This window comes from Tetrao urogallus (genome assembly GCF_951394365.1).
Source record: "Tetrao urogallus genome assembly, chromosome: 8".
Lineage (NCBI taxonomy): Eukaryota > Metazoa > Chordata > Aves > Galliformes > Phasianidae > Tetrao > Tetrao urogallus.
The window spans coordinates 15737512-15764081 of NC_136821.1; the positions used below are offsets into that span (position 1 = coordinate 15737512).

Below are 26570 nucleotides of genomic sequence, written 5' to 3' on the forward strand. Positions count from 1 at the left end.
TGAGCCCAGCATAAGGGTAAGCCTTCCATTTACTCTCTTTTGTTATCGTAGTCTACTTTGCCTAACTCTCTTGTTTATTTTGTGATTATAACATCTTAATATCCATTGATTATACACTGTGTCTGATGGCTGAAGGCTCGCCAAGCTGCTGTTCTGTGTCCTCCTCTTTCCTGTGCTTACCTTTGTGCAACTGCATCTCTGTTACCCACTGTGCCCCAGACCGACCCAGGCAGAGGTGGATAACAGTTGCTGTATTGCTGCACTTCATGGTCTAACACTAAATCAAGCATCTAGTGAACTATTTCTTATATCCCAGGAGAGGATGGAGAAGGGAGTGCAGGACTGCTGGGTGCCCAGCTGGCTGCAAGTATACAAACATAACAGACAGGCAGAGACATTCTTTGGGCAACTTTAGCTTCAAGAATAGTTTGACATAAATTTCTTCTGGAATTTGGACTAGCTTTAGAGCGGCTGGCTCTTCCAAGACCTCATTTTCTGTTGTTGTAGGACAACTGCTTCTGCAATGCAGCATGAATTCTATCAGAGAAATGAATGGGGTTAAAACCAACATTGTTCTTAGCCTATCAGTTTGTTGCAGGGCTGCACAAACGGCTGCTCTGGCAGCACTGAGAAAAGCGGCATCAAGTTGTTAAGCAGCAGCAGCTTCCCCAGCGCTCCTTATGGTAACAGTGACATTGCAAAAAAATGTCTATCAAATCATGGCCACAGATCTGTTTTAAAACACTGCACTGTGAGTGATTGAGTGGATGCAATTAGTGGGCAGTGTTCTCTGGGAGAAAGATAACACAGCTATGAACTCCTACGCTGGGTGTAAAGCAGGCTTCCTCAGCTGGAGATCAGGTGAACGTGGAGGCCTCCCTCACTACTTGGTCACACCAAGGGCTCTGTACAGCACCGTTCTCAAATAGTAACGAGGAGCCGTACTTTCATTCTAACAGCACCAGAAATTATTCATTAGCTTTAAATTGTTAACACAGACTTGGTAGGATTTGTGAAGCTGTTAAGGTGGTATGAATGTGAAATTGTAAGTGGCTTCCCTTTGAAGCGCTTAATAGTTACAGTATCCTTTCATTCTTAAACTTCTTTCTGTATTGCAGAGGTTTGGGTTGCACATGGCAAATATACCCTTCAGAAATTTCATGGAAATAAAACTTCTAAAAAAGAGGATGTTCTGAAGTGATGCTTTATCCTTTCAGAGAACGTCAGTGCAACATTTCTGGTTACATATGCTACTGTTTCTAATTTTACTATTTTTTTCTCTCCTTCCCCTCCTTCCTTTTTTCTTTTGTAGGAAAGAAACTGACATCTTCATAATCAAACTGTGGGAGTTGCTGCTGAGTTTGTTCTGCAGTCACCTCTTGTTGAGCACCAGGTTAGAAATGCAGATTTGCTTTGTTTGTAAATCTGAAGTTATCTGAGTTAGAGTCTAAAATGTTGCTTAAGTTTTAAAAAGCATCATCACTCGCACTGAAATGATTGCTGAAATAATATTTGGGCACGGTGGATTGATTACCAATTTTTTTAAATTTGGATGGTATATAGAAATTGTTCAGATGTTTATGTTTATGAATGACTAAATATGTTCTAACCCACTGAAGCATCTTCACTTGCAAACAAGAAAGGAAAATATTAGTTGCCAAAGCTCTAAGCAGAGTCAATCTATGGAACTACTGAAATAATTTACGTAGCACCTACAATTCATTTCTGGAGATTCTGCATGTGCTGCTGCCTCGAGAATCTGAACATCTTCAGTGTAGTGGTAGCTATAGTATGTTATATCCCTACAGTTCCATTAGAAAATGGAATTTTTGATGTTCCAAAAACTGGGAATATATACTGACAAATAAACAGTTTGTATAGCTAGTTGTTCCAATCTCACTGTATATAAGCATGTTTTGTTGTATTAAACTATGTTCTTGCATAATTTCTACTTTAACATTTAAGATATTCTGTTGGTTTTGAAACTAGAATAAATGCTATAAATAAAACATTAATGAGCTGGTAATAGCTGTTGTGTGTCACTTGCTAAAGCAAAAGGTAAGGAGGTATAAAATTTGTTATCTGATATTATTTCTTAAATGCAGGTAGGTAAAACACCTCTACCGCTTACAGGAAAAGCTTCCAATGCATTTTATGATTACTGATTATAGAGAGAGATTTCTCAAAATAAGCACACAATTATGATTGATTAAAACTCTATTTTTAATACCTTAACTCTACTTTTTTTGCCACCACTCTTCAGCCATTGACAGTGTCATAAAGATGAATAATTGTGTTTGGATTTTAGTGGAGGCTTGTCTACCCTAGAAAGTGAGACATTTGGCTTTAATTGTTTCCCATGGTTGTTTTGTAGAAGCCATTTGTGATTTACTCACATAATAGCTTTAATCAGGAACTTTACCTTTTGATCAAAATTCTTGATTTGCAGTTTGTTGTAGTTTGGGACAAAGGGGTGTATACACTGTGTTTGGCTTTTGCCTGTAGGAAAGAAACTGCTTTCATTGGCTACCTGAAGAAGCAGCTCTAACCTTTCAATAAATTCCTTTCTAATTCACGTAGTACTGAGGTGGTTTTCAGAAAGCATTTACTAGTGGCTGAGGCTGCAGTTGTAAGGTTTGCTTGCCTTAGAAGCGTGTCCTACAAATGCTGAACTGGAGTGAGATTAGCAAATAGCTTGTGTTATTGATCTGTGCCTTAGGTGGTGGTGTTTGAAATGGATGGATGGACGTAGCTACAATAGGAGTTTAAAGAATGTATCTTGCTATAGGTTCTAATGGTGTTACTAGAAGCTCAAAATATTTGTTTTAAACTGAAATAAAGCCTGTTAGTATTTAATCAGTACAAATACTAACACATTTCAGAAGATAAATATCCTAATTCCGTCAGTATAAGGACTTCTATATTTTTAATGTACATAACCTCAGACTGTGTATAGTTCTGATATATGTGATGTAACGTATGTTTTGAGGATGAATGTAGTGTGGGAATACCACTACTGATTTTTCTTGAATACTCTTATATCGCTTTGCAGGCTTCGTTGTACTGGATTAAAACTTCTGCAGTTAAGAGTATGGTTTCTGATTCTTCACTACATTCCTTCTATTTTACAATTAAAATAAGCCCTTCTATTTTACAATTAAAATACAGTGTAATTTCTGTGAGACTTGGAACTGTAAAAGCAGTTGTTTGAAAAATAATATTCAGTACATCTTGTTTCCTTTTACTAAGAAACTGAATGAGTCAAGCAGGTTAAAGTACTGTTACACCTGGAACAGAATTCTTACTTAGATGATGAGGATGAAAGATTAAATTGCTTTTCAGCAATATAAGTGAATAAACTGCAGAGTAATAAGCATCTGCTCAATTCTTTAGTTGGGCACCTTGGCATTTCTCATTCCTAGAGATCAATCCTTGAAAATCTGCAGCATAAAAATGACTTTTTTCTCTCCAAGACAGTAACGAGTTGGTTGCCTTGATTGGAATAATCTTGCACTGAGGCAATGCCACATGCAACACTGGAAATGTATTAAGTGACTGCACTGTCACTAATGTTCTAACTATATACACACTAAATGTTTACTTTACAGTATTTCTTTTAGTATAATGAGTTCATTAGAAAAAAAAAGCTTTTGATGCTAATTCAGAGATCCATAATCTGCTCAGTGTCTTTCACATGTAGTTTTGATGGTAACTGACAAGCTGTAAGTTAATTAGCACAGAACTTACTAATGAGGATGCTAAAATCCTTACTTTCACATTTTTATTGATGCTTTTTGAACAAATTAGAGTAAGCTTGTATGTATGTCTTAAGTTTTAGGAACTTCCTGGATGTAGGTACTTTTCTTAAGCAACAAAACTCCTGCAGTTAATTGAATGATAGGAAAGTTTTGAGAAGTTGACAAGAGTACTCATCTTCAGAAATGGGGATAACCCAAAACCAAAGCAATAAAACAAGGTCTGTTAATTAGCATGGAAGACAGCTTCTTGAATTAATATGTGGTGTTAATTAACAGGAAGTCTGATGTTGTGTTGTAATTACCACCAATATTTTTGACATACTGAGTGACTGAAGGTGAATTATATAGATAGCAATTTAGTAAACACTTCAGAGCCTGGGAACATTTTTTTCCTTTGTTTCTGTTTCTCTAGAAATATGGATAGACTTCTGCGACTTGGAGGAGGTATGCCTGGCCTGGGACAGGTTAGTATATAGCTTGTCAACATCTTCTCTTTTTGATATTAATCAGTTACTGGAATATGCCTTTAATTATTTAAATCAACACCCTTCCCCCCCAAAAAAACAGAATTCATAGGAATAATATCTGACTTCAGAGATGCTATATGTGTATGCAAATCACTGGTTGTTACAGTCTGACTGCTTTTGTTGGTGTGAACGCTTGTGTTGGCACTGTGGTTTTACAGAATGTTTATTAACCTTTAATTTAGTGTTTGAACAGTTCTAGTTTGAATTCAAAAGCCATGGAAATAGAAAACAAAATTCAAAATGGATTTCCAATAATAGGGGTTTTCAGAGCATTACTGTTGCTCTAAGTGACTGAGTGTTCCCGTTTGTTTCTTTGCAAATTAAATAATTCAGTTCTTAAACGAGGTTGTGGTAGGCATTATGTCTGAACCATGTATGTATTTCATCACTTGAAGGTAGCTGTAGCCATCTGCATGTTGCTGGCTATTGCCCTTGCTCCTGTAACTCAGCTCACAGCAGAAAGGCCCCTCTGGCAGCCATCCTCTTCCAGCATGAAGCCCACATGTGTGTGGTTTCTCCTACCTCCTTTGTGTCTCATTGTGTCTCAGGTGCTTTTTTTCTCTTGGCCAGTGGGTGTCTTCAAAAATAAAACGAAGCTGATCTTACCACATTGGGCTGCCAGGCTTTTTCCTGCCTACCATTGATATGGTTGGGTGGGGAAGGAAAAGAACTTCTTTGTCTGAGGCTTCTGGGAAGAATCCTTTCCTTTTGGACAGGACAGCACTCCATGGTCCCATTGGTTCCAGCTGTACACAGTTGAAGGCCTTTTCCTTCTCTCCTCCTCTGTTCTAAGCCTGGAATCCAGGCTGTTGTGCTTTGGGAAGAATCAGTTCTGTTTGTCTTAACCTTTGTGATGTGTGTGTTTGCTTCTGGAATCACTGAGATTGTGAAACCTACAGCTTCTTTTGGTTGCGTATGACGTGTCTGTGTCCGGTGGTGTAATCCTGAAGCACTTGGTGCATATTCTAAAGTGATTACAGCCTCTAGGTGTTTGGTTAAATTAGCTGCAACTTTTTATGACTATTTTTTTCCCTTTTTATAGCTAAAATTCTATTCACGCTCTCTTAGTGAATCTTCAAGCAGTCCTCAGTTATTTTTAGTTTCACTTTCTTAAGCAGTTATTTCTCTTGTTCCTCCGAGCTGCCAGCCTGCTTCATGACTCTTCAGTTTTTTAACATCTGCGCAGTCTAATCACTCAAGCTTTCACTTCTTGGTCCTCTCTGAACTTGACACATATCAAAGCTGTTTTTCAAATTTACAGTTAACTTTCTCGGGTGTTTTCTGAATTTCTCAGCTATAATTTAAGGCTTGATAGGAAACTGCAGCAGACAATAGAACATAACAGTCAAAAGAAGCTTGATGAACTCCTCTGGCAGCTTTGGCCTGCAAAGCTGCTCTGTTTGTTTAAATATGGAATTGTCTCTTAAATGAATTGATGAGAATGTGTTGGATTGAAAAGAAAGTGGAAAACTGAATTGCTCTTTATGCAAGTTGCTGCTTGCACTGAATCTCTTGGCTACTTTTGTAGTCTTTGGCTTACTGAAGCAGTAGGAAGGATATTTAACCAGAATAATCTTGTGTCCTTAGAATATGGTGCTTTGATGGACATTCAAAGATCACTTCTGTTCTGAATGTTGACTGAGATGTAATTGAAAGTGAATCAGAGGACTTTGAGGTGGAAGAAAGAAGTTGGGCATTTATTTTCCCACTGTAGGATAAATAGGGCAACCCACAGGAAGTAACTCTATAGTGTACTAAACAATTGTATAGAACTTTGTTTTTCTTTGAAAGTTTTGCTTTTAAGGTTGAACATAGTAAAACTACCTGTTGGAATTATGCAAGAAACATCTGTGTGTAGAGACACATGAAAAAAAGAAGCACTTTCAAAGGAATGCCATCTAATTCAATTCAGCATTTGTTTTTCTTTTAGCTAAAGTTTTGATTTCTTAGCGGGAGAACTGTATCAAATAAGATCAGTTAGTAGTCGATTTGATTTACTTTTTAACAAATATTTGCGCATCAGCCTGATAAGCACAGTTACTGTTTGATCTCTACCATGGGATTCTTTTTCACTGACTTGCCTTAGTTTCTTCAACAGCACCTGTCTCTTTCACCCTTCTAATACCACCTGTATTATATTATTTGCTTTCCACATTACTTCGAAACTCCAAGATGCTATTCCTACAGTCAGTTGGATTTGTTCTTACATCTTTCTTTTCAGAAGTCTTTAGATGTCTTGTATTCTACTTGGGACCTACTTCTAGCAAATCCATTTTTTTCTCTATTTACTGCTTGCTTTATCAACATATTATTGAGTTGTTATTTGAAGGCAAATCATTTGCTTTCAATGTTGAATTGTCCAGAGGTGGTCAGTGCTAAATATCAATGACCATATATGTCTTCATGTGGCTGCTAAATATCTGAGAAAGACAACATCACTATAAGAATAACCACATGCATATTTTAGCTGTGTTTTCCACCCATTGACTTATGGTTTAGACATTTTATAAACAGTTTCTTTCTTTATTAGTCATATATTGACAAGGACTGTGTTCTTACAGAAAAGAGGAACGAAGATGCTTTGGCATCACATAAGCAATCCACAGTGTTTTCTGTCTGTCGGTAAACTTAGTCATTTACTTTGTGTTCCTTGTATGAGAAGATACCTATGTTAGTTTTGACCTTGGTACGATAAGTAAGACCTTCTTTGAAGCAATTCTTTGTGCGTAATTTGGTTCCCAGCTGCCTGGCAGTTTAGCATTTGAATTTCTGCTTGTGTGATATACACCGAGAAGAGTGAGTGGTTGAGGGATTTTAAAAAGATGTGGGGGACCTGTTAGGAAGGGATATGATCTTATTATTCCTTTCATTTTCCTTCTGTTGATCATAGGAGTTCAGATTTTGGAAATACCTTTATTTTCCTTTTCTTGTATGTTCTCTTCCAGCGTATTTGCTTTGTCATGTTTTTTTACTTCCCCTTTTCTGGTTTGTTCATTTCCATCTCGCTGTTGTTTCCCCTGAAATACTGCCCACCACTGTATTTCACTGGTGACTTAGTACTTGGTGCTGCATTGTACATTTGCTGCAGACAAATCAACAGGCTTTGTGGGGTACGTGAAAGCATTCTTCTTAAGCAGCAGGCAGGAATTTGGAGCAACACTCCTCTTCATTTTGTATGCTGAGCTATTGTTTGCTAGTGAAATGAGTTCCACATATGTCCCTATTAGACAATCCTACTGGATGTTGATTCAGAGTGTGAGTAAATGAAGAGAGCAGAGCTGTTTGCCTAAGACTACTGGAAGAGTAACCCAAACTATACAAGTTCTTGTCCACATGAACACACCTGCTCTATTTCTGTCTAGGTGTGATAGGGAGCAGAGAAATAAGTAATACTTCTAAAAATTATTTTTCATTTTATTTGAAAATAATGGTTTACATTGTTGTGTTGGTGTATACGAATGTTCTAGTGCATTAAATGGAAAATTTATTTGTGTCTTTCTGAATTAGCATATTTGATGGTGGGGGGAGGGGAGAGTATAAAAATGGGATGGAAGGCAGAGAGGAGTGACCTGTTTCTTACAAGGAATGCTTACACCTTGACGTGGAATATAGAAAATAGAAGTGCAGATAGCTATTTTATTTGAATAATGGACTTGCCAATTAGCCATCAAGTGCTTCCATCTGTGAAATAGTTGATCAGATGGGTTAGCTGGGATGTTTCCAGATTAGGGCATTGTAAATGGCACTTGAAAACTGTCACTTTGATTATGAGGTTTAAAGCATTGCAGTGTCTGATTCGGTGGAACCTTTTCCCTCATGTTATCATGGGTTTTCAGAACATACTGATCCCATTGAGTAAATCTATGGCACCGTGGGAACTTGGGAGACCTGCCACTGATACGAAGTTCTGTTGCATCTGCTAATGTAGCCAGGATGGTTATTAGAAAAGAGCACTACTGGTTTGGTTTTCTGCAAGGCTTCAGAATAAGAGTTGGTGAGCTGGCAGACAAAGGAGGGTCAGACTCACATTAGCTTGTTTCCAATTATCAATTAAATGCAGGTTTTCTTGATTTACTTCATTGGAATAAACTGATGTGTCTTTAAGTAAATGGCATGTTCTAGCTGGCTAATCTGCATGCTAATATCCCCTTGTGTAATAAGGCAACTTATAGAACATTATTTTAGTTAATTGCTTTTTTGAAACAGCTTGTTCTTAGTTTGGAGGATACAAGTGTGTCTGTTGAATGCTGTTGCCTTTAATGTAAGGAACTGGGTTGTTTTGTCTGCTTTTTCTTCAAAAAGCTTGGAGCGTTTCTTATAGTTTTTGGTATCTATTTCACCTCAGTGACTTTCTCATTCCTGTGTCCCCTGGATGTGTAAACTCTGTGGCCTGAATTGTGATGGCACACAATTCTCTGCTTCCCATGTATTTCAAACTTCTGATATTCCTTCTGAGAGTATTGTACCAAAGCAAGAAGTCTGAATTTGCAGCTCTAGAATTTATGCGTCTTTACTGTGCCACTGTTTGTGTGACGTTTTCCACTGAAGTCTCCAAGTACTCAGAATGTTTTTATTGCTAAAATAGTTAATATACATCCCAGCTGATTGGTGGAGGGAAGTAAAAAAAAAAAAAAAAAAAAAAAAAAAAAAAAAAAAAAAAAAAATACAGCTCGCGTGACTTCTTCTGATTTTACTTATTTCCCCAGAAGATATCAATCCTTTTAAAGAGCAGCAAGCTTTAACATTTTCTCAGTGACAAACAGTAGTTGTCCACTGAAAACCATCCAACATCAATTCCTATAAAATTTTTGAAGAACTTAATGGCCTACAGTATCTCCTACAGAAATTCTCAGCTTTCATATCTAAAATCACAGCATGGTTAAGATTGAAAGAGACCTCTGGAGATCAGCTAGTCCCTCCTTGCTCAGGCAGATATACGTGCTTGTTATGTGTTTTATATAGCTGACCATTTTCAGGAAGGGAGAAAAGCACCTATGATAGAGTAAGCCATGCTATTTTACTTCAGTTGTCTGAGCTGAGTATCTTATTGCATTGATTGGTTGAACAGTCCTTTGTTAAAGCAGCAAAAGTTGTGTGTCATGTTTAAGGCACCAGTGTGGCTCAGATCTGCTTATGCTCAGAAGATGCCAGCCTCGTGGATAGCGTAGGCTTACTTGAAAGTTGCTGGGAATTGCTAAAAGCTGATAGAGTTTGCCTACATTTGAAATATAGTTGAGTAATTGTAACATTATTTATATCCAACAGTGCTAATGGGGGCAGGGGTACAGGGGCATTCTGGAGTCACTTCAGGAACTGTCATACAATTGTCTAAGCTGACGGGGAACTTGCCCACAGTGTGTACTTTCTTCGTGGTGTAAAACATGCCTTAAAGTGCCACTCTACAGTCATGCTTTACTAAAAATAACAAAGCTAGTGGGTTGTGCCTGAGCATTATCAGCTTCCTGTGATCTACTATTTTCCTGTAAGCTTTGGAGACCATTTTTAGCACTCTACTCTTGGCCTCAGATTTTAAACTTCTTTATTTCTAATAATTAGGCAATTAGTTTCTCTTTCCTCAACGTAATTGCCATTGCAGTCCAGCTGACTTTCCATAGAAAAGACAAAGGAAACTTAGGCAAGGAAATGAGTGTAGTCATAATGAGAAAACAGGAAAAAAGACTAAATGAGAGCAGTCATCTTTGTGCCTCTGTCGTTATGCTTGTTCACTTGTAATATTTTGTTCTGTAAGCAGAAAACAGCTCCCATATAGTGATCAAAATTTTCTTCATCTGAAATGCTGTGCTATTGAATAATAAGTTGCTGTGCCACTGTGCAGCCATTTAAAGAGTGCCATTTGAGCAATGGCCTGTTTTCTTCCTGTGGTGATGAAGGCTTCTCTTCAGATTTTACTAGGACCATGTGTTAGAGGTGTTCTTTGTGTATTAGTATTGGTGGGTTTTGGTGTGCTTTAGGTTGACCTCAGGCATGGCCCACAGAGGGCTACCTGAACTGCTTGACACAGTTGTTTAGAATAAGACAGCGTCAAGCATAGCTTTGAGCACAGTTTCCTGGAGGAAGAGAAAAATTCACAAATCCTGATTCCTTCAGTGTTTCATTTCTAAACCTTAGTAGTTTATGTATTGATAGGAATAGATAATGAGTTAGTGTTAGTTCTATTCTGGAGTGAAACCAACATATAGTATTTTCTGAATTATTCCTCTTTCTTTCCTCTATAATTTCAAGCTGTGAAGAGCAGTAGTTCTCAAAAACATATGTACACACACAAAACAATACTTGCTTTGTCACCCTATTCATATGGATATCTGTAGTTAATGCAGTGATGTGGCATACTCATCATACATCAGACATACTCAAAAGCATCTCATGCTTTTCTGTGTGTCTCAACGAATTTTAAATGGATAAATGTAAGCAGCCACTTCGTGCTACAGCTATTACTATTAGCAACGTAACAAAAATCAGAATATTGCAATTTGCATCAAATATGTAAATATCAGTGTATTTCTAATACATTTGAATATTGGATAATATATATTTCTTATAAAAACATTAACTAAAAGAATAATTAGAAAAAGTCTCTTTATATGAAGTACAGTGTAGCAAAACTAAGCTTACCTTATCTCAAAATAAACTAAACTGGCACGATATCACTGCTAAATCCTGCTAAATATATATTTTCTCTTACTAAGCTGTAAGCCTCCACCTCAAATGATATTTCCTATGGGAGATAGGAAATATCTCCTGAAATAATGTCAGAAACAGGAGCACTGTTGGTAAAAATATTATAAAGTAATTTTGACTATTTTGGACATTGACTGTATGTGGGAAATCTTGCATTGCCCTTGTAGATGGATTGCTGTGCTTCCATGCAATTGTTAGTTATGCAAGGGATGTCATTGAGGGTTCTTTTTTCTACTCAAGAACTTGTGAATGGACAGGCTAGAAACATAAGCTAAATTTTGTTGGATGATTCCTGTATATACACAAAACTAAAATTTTGGCCATGTTCTCTGTTGGTAATTCTGTTTAATTTAAAACAAGGAAGTAGTAAAATTTTGGCTCTGCTGAAGGGGTGTTTGCAAACTGATGATCCCAACCCATTGAGCCAACTGCTCAGAGCTATACAAAGTTTTGTGTTCTGTAACTTTGGGTTTTGAAGAGGAGGAAGGTGGGAAATGTTGAATGTTTCAAATCCATCTATATTGTTGTTGTTGAGTTCTGCTGTAAATGTGAACCTGGATGATTATTTTTTTTTTTTTGGTAGGAGACAGGGTTTTGTTAAACATACTGAGGCAGTTTTTCTTTAATCCAGCCTGTTAAAGTTTTTCACAAAGATATTTTTAATTTAAAGTAACGATTGATGCCATAATATTTCCCTAGCATCCCTACTCCATTTTGGAGTCTACAAGACTCAAACTAAACATATTACTGTAATTTTTATTTCATCTGACATATGGTGTAACAAGACAATGTGATCCTTTCAGAAATCTAGGCTGTTTGTTGAGGCTTATGGTATTTTGTGGTCTGTTATGTATGCTTGATTATAATTGGTATAAAGATGGGCCTAAACATACAAACTGTTTAGACATAATGCTTGCTTCAAAATATAATCCTGTTGGTGTGGAACTGACTGTAAAATTGTGTGTGTACTAGCTGGAAAACTGCAACAAAATTTTAAATTCCTACTAATTAGTGTGTGCAAATCAGTATATTTTCCCCTTCCTATGAATGCTGTAGGATTTTTTTTTTTTTTAATGAGTAAGATCATTTGCTTGATCATGACTGATTGCCCTGTGCTACGGGGAATAAAACACATTGCTTCTGGTGTTTGTCATGACTGCGTTGTTAAACCTTTGGGGCCCGGTTGGTGACTTATTCACTTTGCCACTTCCCCGATTGAACTCCAGTTGTTTGTTTTGAAGTGTATTGTCTCAGTACAGAGGAACTGTTCCACAGTCATAATTTAGATAAGATTTTTAAGTTTAGCAATGTGTAAAAAGAGGTATGGTTTTCTTAGTGTATATGTCAGCATATCAGGTTACACCTCTTCTCTACAAAGGCGAAGTAGAGAAGAGCAGAAATGCTTAGGTGGCTTTTAAGTCTTTTTTTATTATCGCCCCTACCTCTCTCTCTACTCACTTCTCAGGTTTGTGTGTCCTTTTTGCATGTATTCTATAGTGCTTTTCCTCCCATTCTGAGCTGTACATTCACTGCTGGGTTTACCTCAGTGAAAACGGTAGCTCGAAGCTCGCTTCAAGTACCTGATCTTTACATATATCCTTTAATATGCTAAATTACTATTTTTTGATGGTTGTCATTGCTTTTATACCCTTAATGTTCCTTTTCTCCCACCTTCAAAACAAATGTGATTATCTGAAATGGTTACTATGAAGGAAGTAGAGGACTAAAGGAAAAGAGTTAGTGAATACTTACTTGCATTCTAAAGTAGTGCAAGTTTTACTTTGTCTTTCTCAATTGTCTTGAGTTATAACAGCTGCAAATACGTACTGAAAGGGTTAAATCGGCATGAAAGAATTCATTTCCACTTTAATGACCTAGCCTTGCTGGGTTAGGACGATGGGGAACATGCTTCTGACTTGTACTCCTATTGCCAATTAACACCTCCTATAACAGGTTGCCTCAGCTAGTCATTGAAGCAGAGGCAGTAGGAATAGTTTACATGCAGCTTGTTTTTCACACTAGTTGTTTAATACTCACAAAATTAAACTATTAAAAGGTTCTTTCTTTCCTTACTAGGGAAGAAATATACACTACAGTAGTCAGTGTTTGCTTTTGTGTTCTATGTTCACATTTAAATTGTTCCAATTGCCAAAAAAAAAAAAAAGGAATGATGGTAGTGGTTCTTATATATTTTACACAGCAATGCTGTTTGACACAATAAAGATAAGATTTGCTCTACAGCACTTCACTTTGCTGCCTTTTTTATTTCAGCTGCCCCTGTAAAACCGTGTTTCTTTGTTGGAACTGCTGTGCTATATTTCAAAATCATCTTTTGTTCTATTAGCATGACACTGGAACAGTATTTAAGATTTATTTAGACAATAGGAGCTGTCTCCATTTGCAGAATATTTCTCAGTTGCTGGCGTAATTGAGTCCACCTCTTTTACCTATCTGGAAAAATGTAAAATAGTACAAATAAGGAGCAGTGCTCTGAAATGACATTTTAGTTCACGTTTAATCAGCAGGTATTTTAATAACATAATAAAATTGGCTAAATAATTGATACCAGTTCACACCAAGAGAAAGATGGAGTAATATACCTAAAAGTGTTAACAAATTTGCTAAAAGTCCCAAGTAGGTAACACTTTGAGACGTTCGTTTTTATGCTGTTAGGATGGCAAACGCCTTTAACGCTTCATCAACAAGGGCTGCCCAAGTGAAGGGCTGCTTTTTATATTGGATTATCCCTTTAACTGTTTGAAATAAAATTATGCACATCATGCATAATTTTAATACTTCAGTGTAATCATCTGTTCATAATTTGAATGCAATTCCTTCTGAATTATAAGTCATATTAGGAACACCAAAAATAAAAGGCATCTTAATTATACACAGTGTTACGAATTGGGGTTCTGCCATTCTAAGCAAAGCCAGAGTTTGATTGGATCAGTGTCACTGACCTTTAGATGGTCACAACGTGCACAAGTGCTTCAGAAAAAACATTGTTTTTCAATAAGTAGCATAATAACTTTACTCATTTTTTTTTTTCAACAGTTTTTGAATTCTAATAATTTGGCATATACAGGAGTGATTAAAAATGCTGAATATTCCCTGACATTTCTAAATAGCATTTTCCTGCAGTTCCCCAAGTCCTAGTTCTGCAGTAAATTACTCAGTAAGTTGTGGGCCTGCAGAAAGAAGCCAGTATGCTGTTTTGCAGCAGGATGGACAGCCTGAAAGTCTGTGTAATGGGAAAACTGTGACCTTTGCCACAATGAAACCAAAAATATCAACAGATCTTCTGTACTACAAATACGAAGCTTTCTTGTTTGGGTTTCTGACACCAGTTAAATTAATTTAGTACTCTAACAAAGGAGCATCATCCTCATAAAGCAAAGTCAGCAGGCAGGGAAGTTTATGAACAATGATAATAGAACAGTACATGTGCAGGTCAGTGTAAAATACTTTGTCTCCTCGTGAATATCAGTTAATAAAGTCTTCTTATTTGTTCCCTTCTTTCATGAAAGAAGTGTGTAAAATTCTGTGGAAGATGAGCAGAGCCAGCTGAAGAAGTCTCTAAACATGTAGTGACTATGTGGCTGCCACATGCTGAGTAAGTGATGCCCAGCTGTGACTGCCACCCTGGCACTGTCCTATAGAGTGTCATCTCTTTCAGAAAAGGAAATGGTCAGAGCTGAAAGTCAGATGGTTCCTGTTTCCAAATGCCTGTTTCTTTCAATTGACATTATTTAAAGCCCAGTAAACTACTTGGATCTTTCAAGATTTATTCAGGTGATTTTGTTTGTCAAATCTTTAAAAGCTTTGTGCTAAGAATCTTTAATGAAGGTTGGGTTTTATATTTTTCTGTTGATGGACGATTGTCTTCCAGTACTGTTTTGTATTCCATTTTGCCTATGGTATAAAATAAAAGGGAATTAAACTGTTACAAAGGTAATTGTGGACAAGATTTAACCCAATTCTTCCTCAAAATTCCTGGGTCAGTACTTAGGAATCAATTCAAAATGTTGGGCAATTTATTTTATGCTGATATTCTAGTCTTTGTTTTCGGTATAGATTGAGGATTCATACATATAATAATTTATACACTATAACAAGTTGTCTCATTTTCTCATATTTAGATTGGAATTGTAATCTATGGGGAAAACATAGTAAAAGGAAATTGTTAGATCTCCAAACGAACAGCTATGACCAAGGAAATATTTAGTTGATACGTGCTATATTATCTAGGAAAATTGGTTATCAATAAATCTACAATATATTTGCAATGAATATTACCATTAGTTAATTTTTAAGAGTTCAAGTAAATTACATAAATTGTATGAGAAGAGTTGCAGCTGATCTTTGCTTAAAATGAAACAGTGAATTTATGGTTGCTGTCTGCTAACCCTTAGTGTAGTCCTTTTATTTACATACAACTAATCTCACACATAGTGTACAAAATCATTCTTAGTAAATGCCATGGCTTAAAAGACATGAGGGGGAAAAAAGGATGTGGGGGAAAAAAGGATGCGGGGCAAAGTTGATTTACACCAGTGGAGTGTTTCCTTTTGCATTAACAATACTTCCTGTGCTAAAGATCAATCATTGGCTATGGGTATGGACAGAGAACTTATCAGAGATTTCTGTTTTTCAAACTTAGCTTCCAAAAAGCTGAAGGGATCAGCAGCAATATTGACATTTAATACTTCTGGAATATTACCACCACAAAAACAAACAAAAAAACCACCACAATTTGAAAGCTCCAAGTAGTACAGAAATAATGAAAGAGAAAGATTAGGAACGAGCTTAATAGGCTAATGCCCAGATTTAGTTTCTACCTTTGCTTAAGCTAACAGTATTTTAGCTGTCTTATTACAGAAACAAAATGTAATAATATTTCTTTGTCTCTTTGCTGTCAGTGTTGGCCTACTGACTGATTTTAAATAAAGAGGGAAAAGTTAGGAAGAATAATTAAACTCTTACAAGTTGTGAATGCAGGTGTCTGTGCAGGGGACAAAGCTGTGATTAATGCTTCAGCTGCTGGAAGGGTGTCAGTGTGATCTGCCTCTCTAACAGGCAATGGAGAGTCCACGCATGAGAGCCAATTTAAATGTCATAACCTGCAGAATAAACTTCAGTTACAGTTCCTGAGTTTTGTCAAACCCGAACATTAGTTTCCCAAAAATCCCAATTCTTTAGTTAATAATGCGTGTTAAAATGGATGCTTGCTTGCAGTGAAGTTTTAAGATAAATCTGGGACAAATGAATATGTACATGGTGATGTCACAGCGTTGGTGTTACGGTTCTTCAGAAGACAGCTGAGGTCACTGCATTTGTACTTCTGCACTCACTTTTTACTCTCTCTGGTCTAAAACAGATAGAAAAATAAGAGAATAGCTTAATGCTATATATAGTCATGGATGCATAGGAGGGAAATGTTATCAAACTCAAGTTTGGCGGTTGGTTTTTTTTTGTTTGTTTGTTTTCATCTGTGCTTTCTTCTTATCTGTGGTTAAATGGAAATCTCACTCTGTGTGATTTCCAATATGCTAAGGGAAAAGAAGAAAATTTCTAGGATGAAGCAAGAAAGATGCACTTAAGAATGTAAAATGATGTATTTGGAGGAAAAATGTAATTCTGGAAAATGGTGAGGCATTTGAAGCCTCACCAGCCAAGTGGTTTGGTCATAGCTAAGGGACAAGTGATTCTGGTGCTCTGGTCCCATGGCACGTTCTGGTGAACAGCTTGTAGATTTTTTCACTGTAACTGTTCTATTGTTTGTAAGTGTAGAATCAAAGTTCTAAATCTATAAAACGTTTATTTTCCTCTCTTAATGTAATGGTGAGCATCTTTTTTTCCCCTTGCTCTGTGGTTGCTTTGTAGCCTTCACAAGTTTGTTCTACGTCACTTGGTGCAGAGGTAACCTTTTGTCTTTTCAGTGGAAATCTGCTGCATGCGTGCAATTTGTTAACAAAGTAATGAATGTACTGCTAATTGGCTGTAATGAGGTAAGGTGATACGGAATTCTGTATGTAAGAGCAATATGTCTCTTGCTCTTCATGAAAGGGACAGTTAAACTGCTGCCTCCTGTGTTTTTCATTTTCAGCAATATAGAGAACCCGTTTCAACCAATCATTCACACCTGGGACAGTTGTGCTAATTTTTGAATAACTACTCATGAGGCAAAGAGCAAAGTATTTTGTTCACAGCTTTCCACCTAGGGATTGGAGGTCCATTTTTTCTCTCGCTCTACCAGTGTATATGCGAAGTACTCCCTTAGCCTTTATCTGCAAGTCCTCTTTAGCAGAAAGCTGATGAAGCAAAGGGAAATTGCTGTTTGTGTTGGTGCCAGTTAATCATGCTAGCCCAGCAGCATTTACATTCACACCACTGTAAGAAACACATAGTTAATTGGAGAACTGGCCGTATTTTACAGCTGACGAAGGTTAGCATTGCAGCAAGGCTGACTAATGGAAACTTATCTGACTGTTAGCCTGGGTCCTTGTAACAGGTTTGTGCCGGTGCAGTGCTTGCCAGCTTTGTATGTGATGGTCTCTGTTAAGATTGCTCTTTGGGGTGGTGTTGATCTGGGGCTGGGGAAGACAGGATGGGGGCTCAGTGACTTTTATTACAAAGTAGTTTAGTGTCGGAAGGCACTGTAAAGATGTAATGGGGGCTTGGCTGTGCTTGTTTGCTTGTTTATAAGATCTGCATCTTGCACACGAGTTCTTGATCTTACACGTTTTTCTTTAATTTCATAATACAGAGTACAAAAGGTTTAGAAATGGCAGCATAACAACAGTGGAGAAAATACTTGATGATTTATTCTTTTCATAGGGGCCACCAACAGATGCTCCTGCGGTCGACACAGCGGAACAGGTGTATATCTCGTCCCTGGCGCTGCTGAAAGTAAGTGTGTTTGTGCTCCAGCTCCGAGTGCTGCTGCAGGCTGAGCACCTGGCACCTCCCCAGGCTCTGTGCCCTTGGGCTCCTTAATGCTGCTCAGACTGATTTTTACAATATATTTAACACTGAGTGAAACATTCAGAATAAGAAACTTGCTGTTTCTCTTTTTTATGGCTTAATTTGTACTACTTTGTATAGTGCCTTACAGTTTCCAAAAGTGCTACCAGTTTCAAATTATCAATAGAGCAAGAAAAGCTACAAGAACTCTCCCTGGTCAAACTTGAGCCTTCTACTGCTTAAACTTCCATAGTTAAATAATGTCATGTCATCTTCATTCCAGATGTTGAAACATGGTCGTGCTGGTGTCCCTATGGAAGTTATGGGGCTGATGCTTGGGGAATTTGTTGATGATTACACTGTGAGAGTGATTGATGTTTTTGCTATGCCACAGTCTGGAACGGTGAGTTCTTTGTAGTTAGACCTTTTTCTTTCTTCTCCTGTATAGTAAATTTGTAAAAGCTTTTCCTTCCTTACCAATTCATGCAACTCTTATTTGAGCAAACACTGCCTACCTATTAGGTATAGTGTGAACATGCGTAATTCATATATTGATACCATTTTAGACAGTTTATTATACTTGGATCCTGCTTGATCATTCGTGTTCATGGATTTCAGTAAAAAAAAAAAAGTGACTTGTTGATATACATGTGGGTGAATATATCAATATGGAGATCACTTTGTGTATGTATAAATATGTGGTTATAACATCACTTACAAGATATACAAATTGATAACTTCAAAAACTCATAGTAGGAGCCGAGGGAGGAATTAAAGAATGTAAAGATTTGATTAGAAGTTTATCATACCCTTAATTGTGACAGTGCTATGGATATGCTTCAAATTTAATCTCTGTGATAGACCGTACAGTAGCACATCTCTTAAGTGATATTACTGTGATATGAAAAAATATGTATTTTAATTTTGAATAAATTAATGCAAAGGACAGATATTTTGAAGAGTATAAAAAGCATAACTGGAGCTTATGATGCTTTTCTTGTGTAACTTAAGATAATGCTCTTACAATATGCACACATCTCTTTGTAGCTCAAAGCTGCGAAACGAAGCATATGAATTATTTTGTCCTGTTTGTGTGCAGTAGTAGTATGTAGCCAGTTATGTAGTCAGTTATGTAGAATTATCAAAAAGCTGCTGTTACTTATCTTGGAAAAAAATCTCTAGAGCTGAATTTCAGAAACAACGGGCCAAAGTTTACATAATTGAAAGAAAGAGGAGGAAAAAATGAATCCTTGTGCCCATTCACTCGTGTTTGCTCATAGTAGAAATTAGACATAAAAGTCAATTCAGAATGTTTTTAGCATTTTAAAAATTCCATTGAAATACATTTATATTATAAAACTGTATTTTATGTTTAAAGGTATTCTAAAATAATCATTTCACTTCTTTAACATATGCTAGTGAGATTGTGTTAAATTTTTGTTTGTGAAAAGTAACAAGTTAAAAGATTTGAAGTATGACTTTATGTGCAATTGCTGTGATTGTTGTTTCCCTTTACATTAGGGAGTCAGTGTGGAGGCAGTTGATCCTGTGTTTCAAGCAAAAATGTTGGATATGCTGAAACAGACAGGAAGGTAAGTCACCCTGAGAATAGCTGGGAATAATAAATACTTTCTGCGTATTGTTTAGAAGAAACAGTTGGCTCTCTGCAAAATTAGTGAACACGGGGCTGTTTGTAATTTTTGACAAGAAATAATTGTCCCAGAAAATGGCTGAGTAGCATAGCATGTAATTCACCTCGTGCCTTTCCATTGTCAGGAGGTTGTCACTCACATTAAACTTACATCTTTGATTATTGCACAAAAAGATTAGAATGCTGCTCAATTTAGTAAAAGATTGATTTTCTTTTTCAATTAGGACAAAAAAAGCGCATTGTTTTAGCCTATTTTCGTGCAATTTTAATGAAAAGAAAAATAATTGGGTAAAAATACCGTAGTATTTAAATGAATCTTTTTTTCACTCCTACCTCTCAACAGTTGTCGCCTGCTTGCTCAAATTCTTTTACTGTGGGAAAAACTTCAAAATTAATGTTAGCAAAAGGCTCAGCAGCTGAACAGAACAGTGCAAATTGCTTTTTGACTGAGTTCCTAGTTCTACTGCTGGTTTAATTGATATTTAATCCTTTCCCACTGTTGGTTTCCGTTGTCCATGTCTGAAATGGACTTTCTGCAGTGAAAATTCAACCCTCGATGCCAAGGAGTTAAAGAGTAGGTATTTACTCAAGTGCTGAAAGGGTAAAAACTGGTTCAGGGAAGGTGTGGTAACAGGGTGAAAAACTGAAAGCATGATTTTCCTCTGCTAATGTGCATCCCTTAATGATAACACTCTTTTGTTGGATTTATTCGTGTCCATGTTTTCACTATACTATGGTGAGTAATTTAAGTATTTCTAATGGTATTTTTTCACAAGTCACCCTAATTTTTGCCCTGAAACGTAACTGTTTCTTCTTCTGTTACACGTTTTTATTTTTCAAGAATTTCAATGTCCTCTTCATTTCAGACCTGAGATGGTTGTTGGTTGGTATCACAGTCACCCTGGCTTTGGCTGTTGGTTGTCTGGTGTAGATATCAATACTCAGCAGAGCTTTGAAGCATTATCGGAAAGAGCGGTTGCTGTGGTGGTGGATCCCATTCAGAGTGTAAAAGGAAAGGTATAGTAGGCTTTTCTTTTTTAAAGGTACTTCAGTAAGAATTAGTATGAAGGCACTGTGGGTACGAACAACTGATAATCCAAGTATGCATGTTTTGGAGATTTCATTATAGCCACAAAATCTATGATGAATTACTAACAGATTGGAATAGATTTAGTCCCTTAACGTAGGTACTAATAAGGCATTGATTTATAGGCGTTACATATGTTGGCTCTTAGTAGCATTTCTATTCCAAAATGTTTTATGGAATAAAACTTTACAGAAGACTTGGTATCAAGCATTCAAGTTTTCTAGAAAACGTGCCGATAAATGATTAAATATGTTGAATGATTATGAAAAGAGATTAACTTGCAAAGCATATTGGGTTATAGTTGTCCTTTGTTGAAATCTCTTTTGTTCTTGTTTAGTTCTCTTTTTATTTCTTTCTAGCCCCATATGCCATTTTCCTATTTCCTGCCTCATGACAGCAGGGAGCAGCTCTATTATCACCTTCACAGAGCTGTCTGCAAATGTGAGAGGCAATTCGATTTTGCTCAACCACAGGGAGAGTGGATTAGAAAAACTACAGAACGCACAGAAATTGGCTAGGTGGTTTACTGCTTTAAAATACTGCTGAGGTGTTTTGTTTGAGCATGCACTTCCATTGTATTGTGGAATAATTATTGAAATACATCATGATTTATATCTATGGATTGTATTAATGTAATTTTATAAATAATTTAAAAGCGTTCATTTTTCTGTAAAGCTGTAGTACCATATTTCTTGTGAGACAGACTATAGAGAAACTATCGAATGATTCTGCTAAGCTTTCTTTTAATTTCATAACAAAATATTCTGAAGCTACAGTTGTGCTGCACCTAAATTGTTTTCTTGGTTTGTTTTATTCAAATTCTGATTTTCATCTTGTAGTTGCTTATGTAAAACAGAGGCATTTGAAAAATGAATAGCTTGTGGTTGTTTGGAAGATATTAGACATCTGAATCAATTGTGCTTCCTTCTAAATTGTGTAATTGATGTATTTTGATAGTTTTGGGGGAGACAATTGTTGCATTATGCTATTTAATTTGTGCTGACTTCTTTCTAGAACTTTTTCTGTAGGTTTGCTTAGCTTGCTTTAATTTTCTCTTTCCAATATAAATATTGAAACATTATTTTTATTTTGTCAAACTATAATTTGGGGGTGTGTACTAATAATGTAGAGCTAACTAGCTGTTAGATCCATTGAGGAGAAAAGCCTTCCAGTAAGTCATGCTATGCTGCTATGCTGTACCACATTTGCTCACTAAGAGCTGCTTTTTCTTTTTTTTTTTTTTTTGCTAGTGTTGTTTGACACAGATGCCACCTTAAATGAAGGTCTTTGTTCTCTTTATGAAAAAAGCTTTGGCATTTTTATTTTGAATTTTTGTCCATCTAGATGTTTCTCAGTTACAGCTTTTTGTATGGCATTGCTGCCGGTACTTAAGATCACTGGAAGTCTTGCAATGTTTGTTTTCCATGCAAGTCTAGCTGCTACAGTCATTAAATTACATTCTCAGGTTTTGTATCTTAAGGAAAAAAAAATAAATTACATCTGTCATGTTTCTGGCAAGTGCATCCCTAAATCTTTGAATTTGAACCCCCCAAATTGTGTCTACTACTTCTAATTAATCTCTAGGTTTTGGGGTGTGAGACTGGGCTCTTGAGTCTGTATGATTTTTATGTCTTTGTTTGAGAAGTTCACTTACTTAGATTAGAATGTATTTGGTTTTAGATGAACTGTAAGAAGAACGAACTTATTAGAGTTGGTGAGGTTTTGTAGGTCAGGTTTGACTGCTTCATGTGTGTGGCTGCCTTAGTATGCTGTCTGGTGCATCTTGGTATGCTGGGCAGTTTGAGCTGTGCCTTTCTCAGGGCCTCTGTTTCCCCACTGCCAGCAGAACAAGAAATGCTGGCAGAGGTAGTTTTCTTGCTGTAGTAGCCACTACAGTGGGGGGCTTTTGCGGATGTGTGTAGCTATGTGAGTCCAAGATCATTACTCATTATACCTTTTACCAACATAACTATCTGGCAAAAATTACAGTGAACATGTGGCATAGAAGATTTTAATATGGTGTGTTTTGACTGAGATTAGAAGTATTTAAAAACAAAGTCCAAAATAACACAGTAGCTGATTTTAAACCTGCCGGAGAGCAGTCCGTGCCCAGATAAATGGCTGTGGCCTGCAGCCGGCGAGGCAGCTGGTGCTGGGGAGGAAGGAAATGGGGCAGAGGTAATTTTCACGCATCGGGAAGATGAAATGAATTCTGGTGAGAAGCTTCAGGTCCATCTTGTCTATCCAAAGAATTAAAAAGTGGTTTGCCCTGTCACTGGTGGAAAGGTACAACTTATTAACTTGTTAGCTGTCCTTATCTGGCCATGCATGTTCTGATTCCAGAGATGTGCCGGGACTGGCATTGGTGACTGCACTTCAAAGACAAGAAGATGTAAAATTTTCACCAGTTTCAAAAAAGATGCATTATGTCGTCTTAACGGCCTTGAACAAAATGTGAAATTCACGTTAAAAAAACATTCTCATGTAGGCTCATGGGTTAAATGCCATTTTAGAACCATTTATGGACCACTGTGGCCATTTTAGGAATGGGGTATTTTTACATAAATATAGTAGGACACACGAAATACAGAATTCTAAATATTGATCTTTACATATATTGAGGCTGATAATGTTCCTGCTGACTGTAAAACAAACTCACAGCAGATCAGTGAATTTCAACTGAGGTCAGTGTTGCCAGAAACCAGAGAGAAGCAGCTTTGTGTTGGCATTTTTTTTTTTTTTCCATTCTGTGAATGAAGTCAAACATGGTAAAATATGGACAGTGGACAATCTGGCTAGCTGTTGCTTGATCTTGTACTTATTACCAAACTTTTTGTTTAATCACCCCTCCAGTTTTTCAGTCTGTGAAATGGGAGTTGTGATACATATTTGGAGTATTCCACAGAAGTAATATAATTAAAGTTCTCGAATAAAGTTAAATGTTGACATTTTTTATTTCTTTCCAACATACATTTTTAAATCTCTGTACAGAGAATTATATACCTTTGCCAAAGGTTAAAAAAAAAAATTTTCTTTTTTTGGACCTTAGGTTAGCAGCTGTTCCTTACTTCTTGAGGAAAATACTACATTACAGTAAACGTCGTGTAGTTATAGTTTTTACTCCACAAGTATTAACTATACATTAATAGTCATTTATGCTAAGAAAAAGGGTGATGTTTTCCTTTTATAATTCTTTAAAGCCTTAAGATTTGTTTAGTTTACTTATTTAGCACTGTTAGAAATCTTTATTTAGAAAAAGTCACCATTTATAATGGTGTGCTTTCCTGAGAGGTAATTCACTGGTTTCTGTCAATTAATAATTGCTGACAAAATTTTGTGAAATAAAGTTGATGAAGTTTTGCCATTTATGGTTTTGAGTATTGTCCCTAACAAACTGCTTGTTCATACAGCAAAATTTCCTGTCTGTTGCACTGTAATCTTTCCTAGCAAGGCACTGTCAGAAACCCTGGTAGGAAAATCTGTTGTTTTCTGAAGAAAACTTGTCTTTGTGATAACTCTTTATAAATTGCACTTTGCATGTTTGTCACCTCCTGGCAGATAAACATGCTGTGCATCTTAATCCCATGCTCAGACCATATCCTGTAACTTTTATGGAAGAGCTTTTGCTTTGCTATTTTATTATTACCCAAATCTCATTCAGAAGGAATGAGGAAAGAAAGAAAGGGAAAAAACCTTAACTTTTAACTAGTCGGGTAGTAGCAGTCATTCTGGTGGGAAGTGGTCTCTGGAGAACTAGTCCAGCTTTGTGCACAACACAGGCTCAGCACTGAGCTCAGATGAAATCACTCCAAGATTTTGTCCCCTCGAATCTTGAGATGCAACAGATTCCTAGGATATCTGTTCTAATGCTTCATTATTCTTGCAGTGTCTGTTTTTGAAATAGACAAAATTTATGCAGGCATAGGATAAGAGAGTAAACTGCCATCACAAAACTTATATACAGTCAAACAGAGTTCATTACTGAATGACATGTTCCAGTACTATTTCTCTTCCCCTCTCATTGGTACATGTGTTAATTCTAGATCTAGGTGTCAACTCATGTGCAGTTTGTTATGTATAGAGTGATATGATTTTGACAATACTTGATTTTAGTTTTTAACTTTTTAGCTTAATAGGTTGGGTTTTTTTTTTTTGTTCAATAATTAACATAAGAGGAGTGATTTTGTTTGATTTTATAACTTGTTAGTCTAAAGGAATGAAACCAAAAGGAGGCAGAAAACAAATAATGACTCTTCTGGATGTTGGAATTGCCACCTATCCTCAAGAATTTTCTTTGGCTGAACATAAGTCTTACACTAGTTTTTTAAAACGCACACTTTCAGACCTCCATTCTTTCACAGAATCACAGAATAGCCCAGGGTTGGAAGGGACCTCAAGGATCATGAATCTCCAACCCCCCTGTCACATACAGGGCCACCATCCTTCACAGTCAATACTAGAACAGTACCCCCTTTCATTGGGGTACTGTTTTCTTTCCTCTTCATACTTTTCCTGTTCCCTTGTTTGTTGGGAGGTAGTGGCTACTTTTAAAGGAGAAAAAAAGCAATACTTAAAATGAGATGTATGGAGAGACTAGGGTAACACGTGAAATTTGAAATTGAAAATAGCCCACTAGGGATTCAATTTATGAGAACTTTGAGAAGTAGGTAGGAGCTAGCCATCAGGACTTTTTTTTCACATGCACAACTTCCCCTCCTCAGTTCACACATTTATCTTAATAATTGTTTTCTTAATAAATCTTCCCCAGAAACAGGCAAAATCAAGTCACAAGAGTACAGCTTGCAAGTATTAGTAAAAAACTAAACAAAACATGTAATGGATTGTGTTGTCCACTAGTGATTTGAGATGCGGTTGTTGACTTTGAGTTATTATGCACTTCATATTTTACAATAAAATTCCTTTTAAAGTATGTAGAATATATATGATTTTATATCAGAACATTTTTTACCTGGAAGATTTTCATTATTAGAACTGGACTTATTAATGTTATTTTCTGTTGAAAAGGAAAAATTGTAAAATACAGAAGGGAACTTTACAATGCGTAGTTTTGTTTGAAACTGTTCAGAGATGGAGATTATATCATTCTGTACGCTTTGTACAGCAATTAAGTACTCTTATGTACTTAATTGTGTGTATAAACTTTGAGTACTTGTATAAACGCCTTGAGTATTGGTATGCTACTGAACAGTGAGGATGGTAAGGCCCTGGAACAGGTTGCCCAGTAATGTGGTTGATGCATGTCCTTGGAGGCTTTCAAGGTGAGGCTGAATAAGGCCTTGGGCAGCCTGATGTAGCTGTGATGTCCCTGGTCTTTGCAAGGGAGTTGGACTAAATGGCCTTCATAGGTCCCTTCCAACTTTAAGGATTCTATGGTTCTATGATTGATTGTTAGTAATTTGTAGTTTTTGAAATTAAAGGGGAGAACCACAACAGCTGAGAAATAATAGTGGAGGATACTTTGTCATTAACAATTTGCATTGTTGAGGCTATTGTCATAAATAATTACAGGAACACAGTAATATGTTTTTGTAGTGTGATTTTAGTCTTTCAGTTGCCGAAGCTTGAAGACAAAATCTTTCTTTCTTTATTAGAAAAAGCTTTTTTGACAATGTTGAATCTTTCTGCCTGTGTACTTCTCTCTTTGCTTCTGTCACTAATGTTGGTCAACAGGACTTGACTCTATCAGCTGCCATAGTAGCCTGTGGCGTAAGGAGGGCAACTGTATTCAGCAAGAGTGGGATTACCAGTTTCATGTAACAAACAGCTAAGTGACCACCAAATGACTGTTGAACTGATTAGTTGAACTGTGACATTTCTTACCATTGCCAGGACAGTGCATTTGTTATAGCAGAGACTGCTTACTG

General features: G+C 36.6%; 1 protein-coding gene across 1 annotated transcript in view; it reads left to right on the top strand.

The window, feature by feature from the left end:
• Positions 1-4174: 4174 nt before the first annotated feature.
• Positions 4175-26570, top strand: part of PSMD14 (proteasome 26S subunit, non-ATPase 14) — a gene marked incomplete at both ends in the record, with an annotated part of 37006 nt that continues 14610 nt past the window's right edge. Inside the window, 5 exons of the mRNA XM_079539378.1 lie at positions 4175-4222; positions 17822-17893; positions 18231-18350; positions 19469-19539; positions 20465-20615. Coding sequence (XP_079395504.1) covers positions 4175-4222; positions 17822-17893; positions 18231-18350; positions 19469-19539; positions 20465-20615 — 462 coding nt within the window. The remainder of the gene's footprint in view (positions 4223-17821; positions 17894-18230; positions 18351-19468; positions 19540-20464; positions 20616-26570) is intronic.